General features: G+C 42.6%; 1 protein-coding gene across 3 annotated transcripts in view; it reads right to left on the bottom strand.

Moving 5' to 3' along the window:
- Window positions 1-16,537, bottom strand: part of ascc3 (activating signal cointegrator 1 complex subunit 3) — a 395,456-nt gene that overhangs the window by 98,666 nt on the left and 280,253 nt on the right. For all 3 annotated transcript variants that reach the window (XM_060922147.1, XM_060922146.1, XM_060922145.1), the window contains exons 15-18: window positions 10,851-11,042; window positions 10,509-10,733; window positions 7,238-7,357; window positions 6,837-7,001 (exon numbers count right to left, since the gene is read on the bottom strand). In XM_060922147.1, the coding sequence (XP_060778130.1) occupies window positions 6,837-7,001; window positions 7,238-7,357; window positions 10,509-10,733; window positions 10,851-11,042 (702 nt within the window). The remainder of the gene's footprint in view (window positions 1-6,836; window positions 7,002-7,237; window positions 7,358-10,508; window positions 10,734-10,850; window positions 11,043-16,537) is intronic.

Here is a 16,537-nt window from a genome sequence, read left to right on the forward strand (position 1 = left end):
GATGTATTAGAGTGTTTGTTGCCAAAAAGCTCTATCTTGGGCTACGTTTACATTACGTCGAATCAGCGGATCATCAGATTAATGTTCTTAAAACGATTCGTGTTTACACTAAAACCGTTAGCCGTGCACACAGCAACACCAATACGCGGATACGCTCGGCTCCGCAGGCATCCTGCGCTCCAAATCACTCCGCCCTGAACAGTGAGTGCCCTCTGGAGGGTGCGCACTCCGGCCCTGCGCAGCTCACACAGCGCGCGAGTGAAGTGCACAAGCCACGATTCGGGACTGAGCCGTTGTGTGTGTGATCCCAGCGCACATCACTTACCACTTGCAAGTGGAAGGATGGCAAGCCTAAAGACAATCATAACTACACAATGGGCAGTATTTGCATCAGTATTTGCAGTATTTTCATACTTTTATACTCTTTAATGAAAGGTGATACAAGGCGGAAGTCCGCGCCGTTTTTCAGCAGTCGCGTCACATGACCAACGCCAGCGAATCAGGAAGGTGGATGTCACAGTGACGTTGTCCAATGAGATGCCAGCTAGAGCTCAGCACAGCGTATTCGCGTATTCTGAATGTTTACACAGCACCGGAGCTGACACGATCTGGATTGAATACGTGGACGCTGGCGGATTCCCGTTTCCTGGCTTTTCCAGGGGGTTTAATGTAAACGGACAGTGCGTCCGCGAAGAAAACGAGACAGATACGGTCTAATGTAAACGTAGCCTTGGTCTCATCTGACCAAAGCACATGGTCCCAGTTGAAGTCCCAGTACTGCTTAACGAACTCCAGACGTTTACGTTTATGCTTGTAAATGAGAAAAGGCTTTTTCCGTGCATGCCTCCAAACAGCTTGTTGGCATGTAGATAGCACCTGATGGTTGTTATGGAGACTTTGTGACCCCAAGATGCTACTCTTTGATGCAATTCTCTAACAGTGAGCTTTGGAGAACTTTTTACTTCTCTTACCATCCTCCTCACTGTGCGTGGTGGCAAGATAAACTTGCATCATTGTCCAGGCTTGTTTGCCACTGTTCCAGTTGTTTTAAACTTCTTGATGATTCCTCTGGCTGTAGATATGGGCAGGTGTAGCCGAGTGGCTATTTTCTTGTAGCCATTGCCTGACTTATGAAGGTCGACACACATCTGCCTTACTTGAATGGTGTGTTCTCTTGTCTTTCCCATGTTGAAGAGTGGATAAGAGAAATAGGCCTCTATGTCACATCATATTTATACCCCAGGGAAACAGGATGTGATGAATTACTAATTAAAGGTTCCTAGATACTCTGATCAACTTTATAAACTACAGTAGAAATGACAGAAATGCTTCAATTACATTTATTTTCTAGGAATTGTTATGGGTGCCAATAATTGTGGAGCAGGTGATTTTATGAAAAATAAATTATTTCTTAGTCAGGCATTTTTTATTTTTTTTAATTCACTTGAGTTAAAGGTTACATTTTTCTACAATTTTCAGTGAGAGATTATGCTTCTGCAATAAAAATTGAATTTATTTTAAGGCTTTTAACACATCTTAACCAGGGGTGCCAATAATTGTGGAGGGCGTTATATATACAGTGGTATGCAAAAGTTTGGGCACCCCTGGTCAAAATTGCTGTTACTGTGAACAGTTAAGCAAGTTGAAGATGGAATGATCTCCAAAAGGCATAAAGTTAAAGATGACTCATTCCCTTTATATTTTAAGCACAAACAATTTTTTATTTTCATCTTTTATATTTTCAAAATAACAAAAAATATAAAGGACCTGAAGCAAAAGTTTGGGCACCTGACATGGTCAGTACTCAGTAACACCCCCTTTGGCAAGTATCACAGTTTGTAAACACTTTTTGTAGCCAGCTAATAATCTTTCAGTTCTTACTTGGGGGATTTTCACACATTCGTCCTTTCAAAAGGCTTCCAGTTCTACGAGTTTCTTGGGCTGTCTTGCATGCACTGCTCTTTTGAGATCTATCCACAGATTTTCAATGATGTTTAGGTCAGGGGACTGTGAGGGCCAGGTTGTGCCTCTTGAGGTATTCCATTGTAGATTTTAAGGTGTGTTTTGGATCATCGTCTTACTGTAGGACCCATCCTCTTTTTAACTTCAGCTTTTTTACAGATGGTGTGATGTTTGCTTCCACAATTTGCTGGTATTTATTTGAATCCATGCTTCCCTCGACCAGTGAAATGTGCCCTGTGCCACTGGCTGCAACACAACCCCAAAGCATGATCGATCCACACCCATGCTTCAGAGTTGGAGAGGGGTTCTTTTCCTGGAATTTGGCACCCTTTTTTCTCCAAACATACCTTTGCACATTGTGGCCAAAAAGTTCTATTTTGATTTCATCAGTCCACAGGACTTGTTTCCAAAATGCATCAGGCTTATTTAGATGTTCATTTGCAAACTTCAGATGCTGAATTTTGTGGCTAGGACGCAGGAAAGGGTTTCTTCTGATGACTCTCTCATGCAGGTCATATTTGTTCAGGTGTCGCTGCATAGTAGAACAGTGCACCACCACTCCAGGGTCTGCGAAATCTTTCTGAAGGTCTTTTGCAGTCAAACAGGGTTTTTTTTTTGCCTTTCTAGCAATCCAACGAGCAGTTCTTTCAGAAAGTTTTCTTCATCTTCCAGACCTCACCTTGATCTCCACTGTTTCTGTTAACTGCCATTTCTTAATAACATTACAATCTGAGGAAACAGCTACCTGAAAACACTTTGCTATGTTCTTGTAGCCTTCTCCTGCTTTGAGAGCATCAATTATTTTATTATTCAGAATGCGAGGGAGTTGCTTAGAGGAGCCCATGGCTGTTGATTTTAGGGACAAGTTTGAGGAGTCAGAGAATTTATACAGCTTTGAAATCTGCATCATCTGACCTTTCCTAACGAAGAATTTGAACAAGCCACAGCTCAATAAGCTAATTAAGGTCTGGAACCTTGGTAAAAGTTACCTGAGAACTCAAATGTATTGGGGTGCCCAAACTTTCATATGGTGTTCCTTTTCTTTTTTCACTCTCCAATTGTAAAAAACAAAGATAATACACAAATCTTACAGAAAACGCTGAAAAGAAATGTGTCGTCTTTACCTTTATGCCTTTTGGTGATCAGTTCATCTTCTGCTCACTTAACTATTTACAGTAACAGACATTTTCAGCAAGGGTGCCCAAACTTTTGCATGCCACTGTGTAAATATATATATATTATACACACACAGTCTGTCTCAGAAACTGGGTACTGTGTGGGTACCCCACTAAATATACTCACAGTCAATAAACTATACGGTTTTGAATGGTGATGTTGGTTTTAATTTGAAATAAAATGATGAAAGAAATAATACAGATAAAACAATCTTTGATGTGAATACTCTATTCAGAATTTTGCAAAAATTCTGCAAATTTGTGGAAAAATGGCAGCTTGATCTGGGACATGATAAACGGTTGACTACATCACATTCCCTTAAAAAGGCTGTAGTCCACTGAAAAGTCTACAGTTATCACTAATTGTATTTTAATTTGGAACTTTATACACCTAAGGATTGGTGCGCTCACAGAATAATCATAACCGTAATAAAACATCATGCAAAATATTTGATCACCGTAACTCCATTTTCCGCAAACCCAAAACCAATATGATCGTGTGTTTTGATCTAAACGGAAAGCCTCGGGGTCAAGGTCACGACCTCACCAAAAGTAGTAACTTAAAGTCACTATGCCATATAAACATTTAGTTATAAATCTGCGATTTTGTTTTTTAAAATGAAAGCTGAAAGTTAGGTATAGAATGTGTTTCTTACAGAATGTGTTACGATGGTAGCTGGTCTTGTATGAATTTCTGAGCTATAAAATGAGTTGTGGTCTATTTTTTTTTACCGTAGCGTGTTATTTGTGCGCGGGGAAGGACACACATTAACAATTTGCATGTGTAGAATGGAATTTTCCACTCCAACAGTTAGGAGTTGATCGTGCTTCCATTTGCGGTCTTTCTGTCACACGAGTGATCTGTTCGGACGTTATCACTGAAAAGGTGAGTTTTGACAGGTTTTGTTTTAGTCTGGCAGTATAAAGCAATAGAATGTTTCTTTTTCATCTTACTTTCATATTTCGTAGTGTTTGCGTATTTTTGGCCAATATTTTGTAACTATGGTCAATTTAGATCGAACTTTTGATAGAATCTATGGCCAGTCATTTTGCCCCGCCCCCGCCTCGCGCTCCGTCCGGTGCGGTAGTGATGTCCCGTTGCTCGCACGCCGCAGCAGAGACCCGCGCGACCTTCAGCCGGTACAGTCGCTGTTCTTTTACCACCGCCGTTATTCTCATCTTTCCCGTGTGTTCTTGATTTTTCCATTGTGTCCTATTTCGCCATATCAAATACCCAAAATGTATCATATTATTCATATTTAAGTGAATAATCAATTCAGTCATCATAACTTGGCATTTTTAACCCAAGCAATCAAAAAGAGGAAATTTATTCAATATTTTCACTCATCTGTGAAGGAGGGGCTTTAATTCTTCATGATGTAGTTATTTTATATGGAAATCAATTTTACAAAAGCATTTGAATTGTAATCAAAAAAAATTTTCCGCAGTGGAGGCCAGATAAAGCAAGATGCTATCTTTATTCTTATTAAACATGACAAAAGAAACATGTAGTGTTAGTTAAATGCAAAAAAAAAAGGAAAATTAGAAAATTTATTTTTTTGACCATAATGTCCCAAATGAGAGACCAGTTTCTGAGACGGACCCATGCATATATATATATATATATATATATATATTAGTGCTGTCAAAAATGTCGCGTTATTAACACGTTAACTTGACTCAATTTTAACGGCAATAATTTTTTTATCGCGAGATTAACGCTCTGTGACATGATGTAGGTTTTTCATAAGCTTTTGAAACTGCCAGGAACTTGGAACAGAGACTTTGCTTAGAAAACCGATAGCAGCTAGACTGTAATGCCATGCCCCACACAACCAGAGTCCTCTGCCCCCCCCCCCCAAAGAACCAGCGCGGGCAGGGCGCGCTAGTAGAGATGGGATTTATGGCTCTTTGATGGGATCCGCATCTTTGTGATCCGTTCTTTGAAAAGAGCCGTTCAAAAGACTGGCTCATTTGGCTCTTTGTAAATATTTATTCAGTTTTAAGAAGACAGCGTCTAAAGAAGCCAGATCCCTCTGAACTGTAAACTCAATGCTATCCCAGAAATCCTTCCTGTAATATGCAAATTTGGCCGCCTCTGATTGGACAGCGCGACGCATCAACAGGCAGAAAGTGTAAAAGTACAAAATGTGTTAAGTGAGCTGAAACAGTAAAGATCAGATTCAATGCAATATTTATCAACGAACAACTTAAAGTTAATATAATAGTGTACTTTATATTATAATCAAGCATGTCAAGCCTACCGTCACTGTGTAACCTGTCTCTCTGATAGACTAACTCAAGCAGTAGATCACTTCACTCATGGTTCTTTTGCTAGCCCCAGTGCTCGGCTTAGGTTTCACTTTGCAGTGGCTGTATCAAGATGTGTTATGCTTTGCAATACAAAGCAAGCCCATTCACGTTTTTATGCTGATAAGAGAATTACAATGGTTTTTCATGTGACAAAAATGTGCGATTAAATTGCGATTAATCGCGAGTTAACTATGACAGTCGCGACATTAATCGCAATTAAATATTTTAATTGCTTGACAGCACTAATATATATATATATATATATATATATATATATATATATATATAAAACGCGACATTTTTGACAGCACTAATATATTAGTGCTGTCAAAAATGTCGCGTTATTAACGCGTTAACTTGACTCAATTTTAACGGCGATAATTTTTTTATTGCGAGATTAACGCTCTGTGACATGATGCCACGTCCCGCACAGCCAGAGTCCTCTGCCCTCCCCCGAAGAGCCACGGTGCTCGGCTGGTTTCGTTTTCCCATCGGCGGCTCCAGCCCCACTTTGCAGTGGCTGTGACAAGACGTGTTATGCTCTGCAATAAAAAACATTGGTACAACCAGTGTTCGAACTATGCCGATATTTTCGGGGGGGTCCCTTATTTTCCCTTGGGGGGGGGTGTGTGCTTGCGCTTGTCTCAGAGCGCGGCTCTCCATCGCGCGCCCACTTCGGATATGCAAATGCTTCCCGTTACACACGATTGCTATGTCAATAAACATCATTTTGCCAATATTTTAGAGACCCCCCAACATTTCCCAAATCATGTTTTCAAGGGATCTCATGTCTGTTTCAGGGGATCTCGGATCCCCCGAGTACCCCCGTAGTTCGAACGGTGAGCAAGCCCATTCACTTTTTTATGCTGATAAGAGAATTACAATGGTTTTTCATGTGACAAAAATGTGCGATTAAATTGCGATTAATCGCGAGTTAACTATGACAGTCGCGACATTAATCGCGATTAAATATTTTAATCGCTTGACAGCACTAATATATATATAAATAAACTCTCATTAAATGTGTACAGAGATGTTATAAAGAAAAATAAAGCTTGGAAGGAAGCAGCAAAGATTCCTAATGCCTCTGGTGAGTGTAGTTTATCAGCAAAGCTAGTATGAAGCTTAGCAATTTTTTACACTGAGGAGTGCATTATTTATTTTCTGTTTGACCATTGTGCTTTAAAAGCTATACAGTTAATACCGTAGCTACCACTGTCTCTCATCAGACCTTAAGTAACTGCTGGACAGTGCATTACCACAAATGACAACAGTAGCAGTTGCTACACGCCCATAAGACACTAACTGCACTGAGTTACTTGTTGCCCGCTTATGTAAACGCGAGTTTAGGAGGATGTGGAGAAACAGTGTGATTTACCACTATACCTCAATTGTGTTGTATTTGATGTAGAAGTGGCTGGCTGTTCTACCAAGGTCTGTAGAAGCAAAATAACCAGTCCTCTCATCAAAACGGATCATCCGAGCTTTATCCAGCTTACGCCCAGCTTCCACTACCAACTCTTTCCTGTAGAGCTCCAACCCTGGATCCATCTATAAAAGATTTTAAAGTGTTCATTACTAAGAGGGATATGAGTGGGAACTATTGTACCGAAAACTACGGCACCAACAGAGTCTTGGTTGAAGTTAGGATATTGTTATCAAAATGCAAAGGGAAAAAAAAAAAGCAGCGCAGAGAGAAACATCTCTAGGAGCTGCCACTTGATAAACAGGAAGAGAGGATCACTGAGGTAGACCCAGATGAATATGAGGAAGGTACTGATGTGTACCTGATAGGCCTTGTGGTTGATGCCGTAAACAAGTGGATTTGCTCTCATTCGTACATAGAGGTAGGTGTAGCTCAACCACTTGACGGCTTCTTCAATGTTGGTCACAGTTCCCAAAGCCACCTGGTAGGAGGGGTCAAACAGAACGGGCGCATTTGCATGAGAGAATACAGATATGACATGCAGACATGGGACAGCAAAGCATACTGACCAGCCAGCAACAGGCAGAGTAGAGACAGTCACTTCATCTCTTTTGTGAAGGGAATGGGAGAGTGCTTTAGCTTATTGTTCAATTGCACCACCTGGTGGACACTTTTATTACTTCTAGCTCTTAGACATTCCTATAGTTATTAGAAGATGCTGCCATCATGTGGGATGATGAGGAAGTTTCCTACAGAGTTCAAGCTTTTACTTTTTCTGTTCAACAGAATTGATAATGACTTGACGCCACATAAACCAAACCAGGGGTTCTCAAACTTTTTACCTCCAGGGAACCCTTTACCTGTTAAATAAATAAATAAATAAATAAACAACAACTAGAATACGCCCCGCTCGCAACAAAATTTGTCAACTGGAACTGTGTGTGAACTTAAAAAATGATACCCCTGCAACACCAGGATTCAAATTCCTATTACTCATCTCATCTCATCATCTGTAGCCGCTTTATCCTGTTCTACAGGGTCGCAGGCAAGCTGGAGCCTATCCCAGCTGACTACGGGCGAAAGGCGGGGTACACCCTGGACAAGTCGCCAGGTCATCACAGGGCTGACACATAGACACAGACAACCATTCACACTCACATTCACACCTACGGTCAATTTAGAGTCACCAGTTAACCTAACCTGCATGTCTTTGGACTGTGGGGGAAACCGGAGCACCCGGAGGAAACCCACGTGGACACGGGGAGAACATGCAAACTCCGCACAGAAAGGCCCTCGCCGGCCACGGGGCTCGAACCCGGACCGTCTTGCTGTGAGGCGACAGTGCTGACCACTACACCACCGTGCCGCCCCAAATAATGACATAAGTAAGAAAATAAGTATCTTTAAGACCCTGGGTCGGGATTGTTTTTCTTCATGCACATCTTCAGGTAGTATACTGCAACTGTGTAAAGTTTCATCAAACTTCATTAAAACATGTAGGAGGAGTTGCGCTTACAGGCCTGTCATCATATATTGCCATATGGAAGGGAATTAGTCAAATTATCTCCGCTTTGAAACATCGGACTGGGATTATTCTCCTTCATGCACCTCTTCAGGTGGTATACTGCAACTGTGTAAAGTTTCATCAAAATCCATCAAACCGTTTAGGAGGAGTTGCGCTTACAAGACACATGTTCTACATGTTCTCCCCGTGTCTGTGTGGGTTTCCTCCGGGTGCTCCGGTTTCCCCCACAGTCCAAAGACATGCAGTTAGGTTGACGTGGGGCAGCCTTAGGCTGAAGTGCCCTTGAGCAAGGTACCGAATCCCTGACTGCTCCCCGGGTGCTCTGGGCTGCCCACTGCTCTGGGTGTGTGTGTGTGTGTGTGTGTGTGTGTGTGTTCACTGCTTCAGATGGGCTAAATGCAGAAGATGAATTTCACTGTGCTTGAAGTGTGCATGTGACGAATAAAGGTTTCTTCTCCTTCTTAAACAATAATAATAATAATAAAGAAAGAAAGGTGGTACGGTGGTGTAAGTGGTCTGCACCATCACCTCACAGCAAGAAGGTCCGGGTTCGAGCCCAGCGGCCGACAGGGGCCTTTCTGTGTGGAGTTTGCATGTTCTCCCCGTGTCTGTGTGGGTTTCCTCCGGGTGCTCCGGTTTCCCCCACAGTCCAAAGACATGCAGGTTAGGTTAACCCTGGGGCAGCCTTGGGCTGAGGTGCCCAAGAGTGGCGGCGCGCACGTATGCAGCGGCTTTGTTCTCCTATGATGAGCTAAATTTCATTGTACTTTTGTGCAGTGACAATAAAGGCATTCTATTCTAATAATAATAATAAACCACATCAGTACAGAGTGATTTTATGAACACAATCCAGCTATTCAGATGTTTCACACAATTAATTGAATTGTGGACCATGACATTCTGACTGATATTTTATTGTAGCCATAAACCTTTTCATTCCTGAATTCCGTACCAACATATCAGATCCATTTCGACATAGACTTACAGACTTGCTTTTCAACTACTGAGATTTGGATTAAACCAATTTAATTCAAGTAATCAGTCGAATGGGTAAATAATTATAAGGGCCTCAAGAATCACCAGGCGGTATGGTGGTGTAGTGGCATCACAGCAAGAAGGTTCTGAGTTTGAGCCCAGCGGCCGGCGAGGGCCTTTCTGTGTGGAGTTTGCATGTTCTCCCTGTGTCTGTGCGGGTTTCCTCCGGGTGCTCCGGTTTCCCCCACAGTCCAAAGACATGCGATTAGGTTAACATGGTGCGGCCTTGGGCTGAAGTGCCCTTGAGCAAGGCACCTAACCCATAACTGCTCCCCGGGCGCTGTAGTACAGCTGCCTACTGCTCTGGGTATGAGCGTGTGCTCATTGCTCACTTGTGTGTGTGTTCACTGCTTCAGATGTGTTAAATGCAGAGGAGGAATTTCACTGTGCATGTGACAAATAAAGCCAACTTCTTAAATAATCATGTAGATAATGTCAATGCGTTCTGATTTCCATCATGGTAATAATAATCTCATCTCATCATCTCTAGCCGCTTTATCCTGTTCTACAGGGTCGCAGGCAAGCTGGAGCCTATCCCAGCTGACTACAGGTGAAAGGCGGGGTACACCCTGGACAAGTCGCCAGGTCATCACAGGGCTGACACATAGACACAGACAACCATTCACACTCACATTCACACCTACGGTCAATTTAGAGTCACCAGTTAACCTAACCTGCATGTCTTTGGACTGTGGGGGAAACCGGAGCACCCGGAGGAAACCCACACGGACACGGGGAGAACATGCAAACTCCACACAGAAAGGCCCTCGCCGGCCACGGGGCTCGAACCCGGACCTTCTTGCTGTGAGGCGACAGCGCTAACCACTACACCACCGTGCCGCCCTGTAATAATAATAATAAATTTAAAAAAAAATAATAATAATAATAATCATGGACCCCCTGGCTCAGCTTTAACAAACCACTGGGACCTCACTTTGAGAACCACTGAAGGAAACTACATAATAGTTTGATGTTCTTAGTAATGTCTCAAAATATTTATCAACTTAAGTCTAGTTGAGTTGTTGGATATTTTTGTTGTTGTTCAGGGGAATGGGAGTGATTAGACATGTACCTCAGCACTGAGGTTATCAGCCAGGCTGGCATGGAACTGGCTCTCGATGGGGTTCTGTTGTGTGAGGAGGGTGAGGTAGTGGCTCAGCTTGTCGTGTGAGGTGATGATGGTTCCCTCTCCATATTTATCAAACTGAGGACGGCCAGCACGCCCAAAAATCTGCATCACATCCAGGATGCCCAGATCCACCAGAGCGCCCCTCTTCGCATCGTAGATCTGAGTACCCTACAGCACACAGAAACACACAGAATCATGTCAGAGAGAGAGAGAGAGAAGTGCCTGGATTTTTTTTTTTTTAATAGTTCTGTTGGCACATGGGCTAAACTCACTGATATTTCTCACCTTAATGATGACTGCATGAGCGGGCAGGTTGACACCCCAGGCGAGAGTGGCTGTGCACACCAGGACCTTTAAGTAGCCTCTAGAGAACATGTTCTCCATGAGCGTCCGGTCCTGCCTCAGCATCCCAGCATGGTGGATCCCAAATCCATCTGGAAACATCTCCCTCATCTGCTTATTCCTTGAGCGCTGCACCTGTAGAGTAGAATTCACATATACAAATTTATCCCGGTGTAGTATACTGCCTGTGCAGCTATGCATTATACAAGCATGGCCAGGCACTCCAGGAATCCCTTATAACGTTTTTTTAAGAAGGTGGTTTCGGACTGTACTTAAATAGTAATAAAAATAAACCAACTACTTTGACATCAAGGTGTGACAGAAAACGCATTAAACCTATTCTTTTTAAGCAGGCTATTATTATTATCATTAAAAAAAAATGAAACACTTGAAATTGTTGAAATTCTAGCCATAAATTAATCATTATTGCATCAAAAGGTAACTGCTGGCACCATTCGGGCATGTTCGCTGCTTATTTGAATGCTGCCAATTTAGATAAACCACTCAGCTTCAGGCAACCTTTGTTGATGTTGAAAATAATGTTGGCATAAAACCTTAAAGGAACAGTCCACCGTACTTCCATAATGAAATATGCTCTTATCTGAATTGAGACGAGCTGCTCCGTACCTCTCCGAGCTTTGCGCGACCTCCCAGTCAGTCAGACGCGCTGTCACTCCTGTTAGCAATGTAGCTAGGCTCAGCATGGCCAATGGTATTTTTGGGGGTTGTAGTTAGATGCGACCAAACTCTTCCGCGTTTTTCCTGTTTACATAGGTTTATATGACCAGTGATATGAAACAAGTTCAGTTACACAAATTGAAACATAGCGATTTTCTATGCTATGGAAAGTCTGCACTATAATGACAGGCGTACTAACACCTTCTGCGCGCTTCGACAGCGCATTGATACGGAGCTCAGATATCAATGCGCTGCCGAAGCGCGCAGAAGGTGTTAGTACGCCTGTCATTATAGTGCGGACTTTCCATAGCATAGAAAATCGCTACGTTTCAATTTGTGTAACTGAACTTGTTTCATATCACTGGTTATATAAACCTATGTAAACAGGAAAAACGCGGAAGAGTTTGGTCGCATCTAACTACAGCCCCAAAAAATACCATTGGCCATACTGAGCCTAGCTACATTGCTAACAGGAGTGACAGCGCGTCTGACTGCGTCTGACTGACTGGGAGGTCGCGCAAAGCTCGGACAGGTACGGAGCAGCTCGTCTCAATTCAGATAAGAGCATATTTCATTATGGAAGTACGGTGGACTGTTCCTTTAATTGCAGATTTTTGCATGATTCCCCCCCCCCCCCCCCAGGTGTTTCGAGGACCAAAAAGTGCATTTCCATACCCAGTAGTAACACAACATGTTGCTTGTACCATGTTCATGTTCATAAATACCTAGCACATCCCACACACAGTGTGCATTAATCAGTGGGGTGATTGAGATGTGTGTTGTGTTGACTGGCAGCATGAGTTGTGACCTCTGCTGACAGTAATGGCCTCTCCATCAAAAGGTTTTATCTTTTTCTGCCTCACTCTAAATAGAGGTCAATGGCAACCAGGCCCGTTGGCTTTTGGCGGGGGGGGGAACCTGCAGACAGAATATCTCTCTCCTTCTTCAACGGCTCACACACAGAATACCAACTAACAGAGATCTATCAGAAGGCAATCTCTCTGCACTCGCGTGTCTGTGTGCATTCATGCACCTAGTGTGTCTCTGTGTTTCCATGAGCCTCGCCAAAAATCCTCTTTGTCGTGTGGTGTTGCTTTAAGAGTTTCTCCTCTCTGTCCTTTAACGAGGACTATTCCCTATTCCTCAAGGATATGTTCCTTCCTGATAATCAATGCACTGATCCACCCTCAATCAAAAAGCTGTCTGTAATGAGCTGCTCCTTGCCAATGGGGAGTCAAGCGCTTCATTTCTGCTTTTTAACGAAAGGTTCCAGGGAGCCATTTGCACAATTTTCTCTCCTTTAAAGCTGTGACCACTCGCTCGCAGACTACCGATTGTTATTTCTGTTTGTAGTTCATTAATTAATTGCTCTGTCGTAAGATGTTTATACTGGTTACACATTCTCCTTTACTTTTGTTGCTTACTTGTTGGACCTTTTGTTTTCTAACAAGTTGGTCTCTCGGGACCCGTTTATCTGCCTGTATCTTTATCCCCAAGCTCCCTCCTACAGTGTAATGAGAGTGCTTCATTCTGCTTTCAATTGGCCTTAGACACAGTCAAGGCACTGCAGAGAACAACATAGCCAATGGGCATAAACATAGTGGGCCAATTCCAGCTCAGAAAAGCCAAGCTCATCCATACTCCAACTAACATGCCTTCTTTTCAGATGCAGAGATGCTACTGCAATAAAAATAAAACACTAATTAGATAAAAATATGATACAAATATCTTACATTTCATCAGTTTTCTGCCCTTAAAAAAGAAATATAGTTGCAGTCATAGGTTTACATGCAGGAACGTGAATGTCGTCATGGGCATGCACATATCCAGTACCAGTCCAAAATTAGAACACACCTTTAATTCAATGTTTTGTTTTTTATTATTTTTGTTAATTAAGACACTTCACGTCTTGACGCAACAACGGATGTCATTTCTCTTTACTTAGTCGAGCGGTTCCTGACATAATATGGATTACTACAGTTGTGAAATAGGGCTATTTACTGTATTTTTATTATTTACTGTTTGGTCTCAAACACATTAAGGCGGCAAGAAATTGCACTAATTACCTTACGGCAAGACACAGCTGTTAATTGAAAAGCATTCCAGGTGACGATTTCATAAAGCTGGTTAAGATAATGCCAATAGTGTGCAAAGCATCATCAAGGTAAACGGTGGCTACGCTGAAGAATCTAAAATATGAAACATTCTGGGTTTTTTTTTAAATACTTTTTTGTTTCCCACATAATTCCATATATGATCCATGGCAGCATGGTGGTGTAGTGGTTAGCGCTGTCGCCTCACAGCAAGACGGTCCGGGTTCGAGCCCCGTGGCCGGCGAGGGCCTTTCTGTGCGGAGTTTGCATGTTCTCCCTGTGTCCGCGTGGGTTTCCTCCGGGTGCTCCGGTTTCCCCCACAGTCCAAAGACATGCAGGTTAGGTTAACTGGTGACTCTAAATTGAGCGTAGGTGTGAATGTGAGTGTGAATGGTTGTCTGTGTCTATGTGTCAGCCCTGTGATGACCTGGTGACTTGTCCAGGGTGTACCCCGCCTTTCGCCCGTAGTCAGCTGGGATAGGCTCCAGCTTGCCTGCGACCCTGTAGAACAGGATAAAGCGGCTAGAGATAATGAGATGAGATGTTATTTCATAGTTTTGATGTCTTCAGTATTGTTCTACAATGTAGAAAATGGTCAAAAACAGAAAAAACCCATCAATGAATAGGTGTGTCCATACTTTATGTACTAGAGCATCTTAAACAATTAGAATATCGTGAAAAACTTCAATATTTTCCATCAGTTATTTGAGAAAGTGAAAAAATTTATATATTCCAGACTGAGTACACGTAAACTAAAATGTTTCAATCATTTTTCTATTTTAATTTTGAAAATTATGGTCTAGAGCCCAAAATAAAACAAGAGTGCTCTGAGAGCACAATACCCCCTGCTGGTAACTGTGCCATAACTCTGGTAAAATGCGACCGAATTGAACGAAATTGCAGTATGCGTATTACTGACATAACAAAGAATCCTGTCAAGTTTCATGAAATTCCTTCAAAAATTGTGAGAGGAGTTGATTTCAGAAGGTGAGGACCTTTCCCGGGACGGACGGACGGACAGACATCGCCACGACATAATCCCCCTTTGGGCCTTTCGGCCAGCGGGGGATAAAACCCCTCAAAACATGAGAATATTTCATTTCGAGCTTGAGTAAAACAGTATAAATACCATGCATCTCTCGGTCTAGTTCAATACATGCAACCTCAATCATGGGGAAGATGAAAGGCTGGCTGGAAAAAGTGCACAAGCAACAGGGATGACCGTAGCCTTGAGAGGACTGTTAAGAAAAGTTGATGCAAGAACTCGGGAGAGCTTCACAAGGAGTGGACTGAGTCTGGTATCAGTGCATCAAGAGCCACCATACACAGATGTCTTCAGGAAAGGGGCTACAACTATCACATTCCTAATATCAAGCCACTCCTGTACTAGAGACAATGTCAGAAGCATCTCATGTGGACTAAGGAGGGAAAGAAGTGGACTGTTGCTCAGTGGTCCAAAGTCCTCTTTTCAGATGAAAGTAAATTTTGCATTTCATTTGGAAATCAAGGTCCTAGATGTTAATGACTCTAAACCAATGTTAATGACTCTCACGACAACCGTGTTATTCGTTCCATAACTTTTAATGAACTGCCCTCTCACACCCCCAGGTGGACAACATCCTCCCCCAGTACATCTTCAGAATAAAAGCCCGTGGGCTGCTAAAGGAAATGCATTTAACAGTTAACAAACTCATTGTCTTCTTAAAAAAAAAATGATTAATAATCTTCACCGTTCTCAGGTGCCCTGAAAAAGAAACAGAAGAACAGAACAGAACATTTTTTAAGCTCAAAAGGATATCTTTAAGTGTCCCATTTATTGAAGCTCCCATTGTCCATCATGTAGTGCTTTCAGCAGCTGGTAAGCTGATGCACCCTTCTTGGTCAGACAGTCCGCAAGTTGTTCCTTTGTGTTGCTCCATAGCACACGCTCAATCCTCTGCATTTGGACGAGTTCTTTAATGCTGCTCATTTCCAGCCGGAGTCTTTTCTCAGAAATGGACTTGGTAGACTTCAGTGCATCAACAAGAGAATGATTGTCGGTTACACAGATGATGGGTGGTGAGTGTTCAGCGCCACCTGTTGTCAGTTCCGAGAATAACATTGCTAGAAATACTGCATTATCAATCCCATCAGACATGGCTAAAGTTTCTGCAGCGAGGGTACTTCGCACAACCCTTTTAACTCTCTTTGACTGCCAGGCCAGTGGTGAAAACTTTCCATTTTCGCCCATCAAAACGATCAGATGTCCACCTTGACTGCCTCCATCAGAAAGATTTCCAAATGAGGCATCACTGAACATTACGAGTTTGAGTGCATGGTCACTTCCCAAAGGTTGAAAGTTAAGCAAAACCTTCTTTGATTTTAGCTTGCAAACTATTCTGTTTGCCTCGTGGACTGTTTGCACTGTTGCATTCTTAAGTTTAGAAGCCAGGTCACTGGCATCAAACAGGACATCTGGCCTGCTCTGTCTTGCTACCCAGAGAATTTGACCTATCTTTGAACGGAGTTGATCTTTCTCCTCTTCACAAAGATCAGAGTCCTGTTGCACAGCCCGTGAAGGCAACATATGTATAGGTTCCATGTGCTGAATGTAATTCTCCTGGTGGACTTGCACGGTTTCATTTACAGTTACAAAATCCATTCCCACATAGCAGAAACTGTCATGCTCCTCACGGCCAACTTGGAAGACAGACCTGAGGTGAGGTATCACTGTTTTAGAGAAACTCTCTGTGCCTCCCCACATGAAGTCATCTACATGGCAAGCAAGTATCCCTGTCACATTACAGTCCTGATCAGTCCAGTAGAAAACAGCAGGATCGACCTTGGATATTTTGCCACCAGCTTCCTGCACTATTTCCT

This window comes from Neoarius graeffei, chromosome 5, assembly GCF_027579695.1.
Source record: "Neoarius graeffei isolate fNeoGra1 chromosome 5, fNeoGra1.pri, whole genome shotgun sequence".
Lineage (NCBI taxonomy): Eukaryota > Metazoa > Chordata > Actinopteri > Siluriformes > Ariidae > Neoarius > Neoarius graeffei.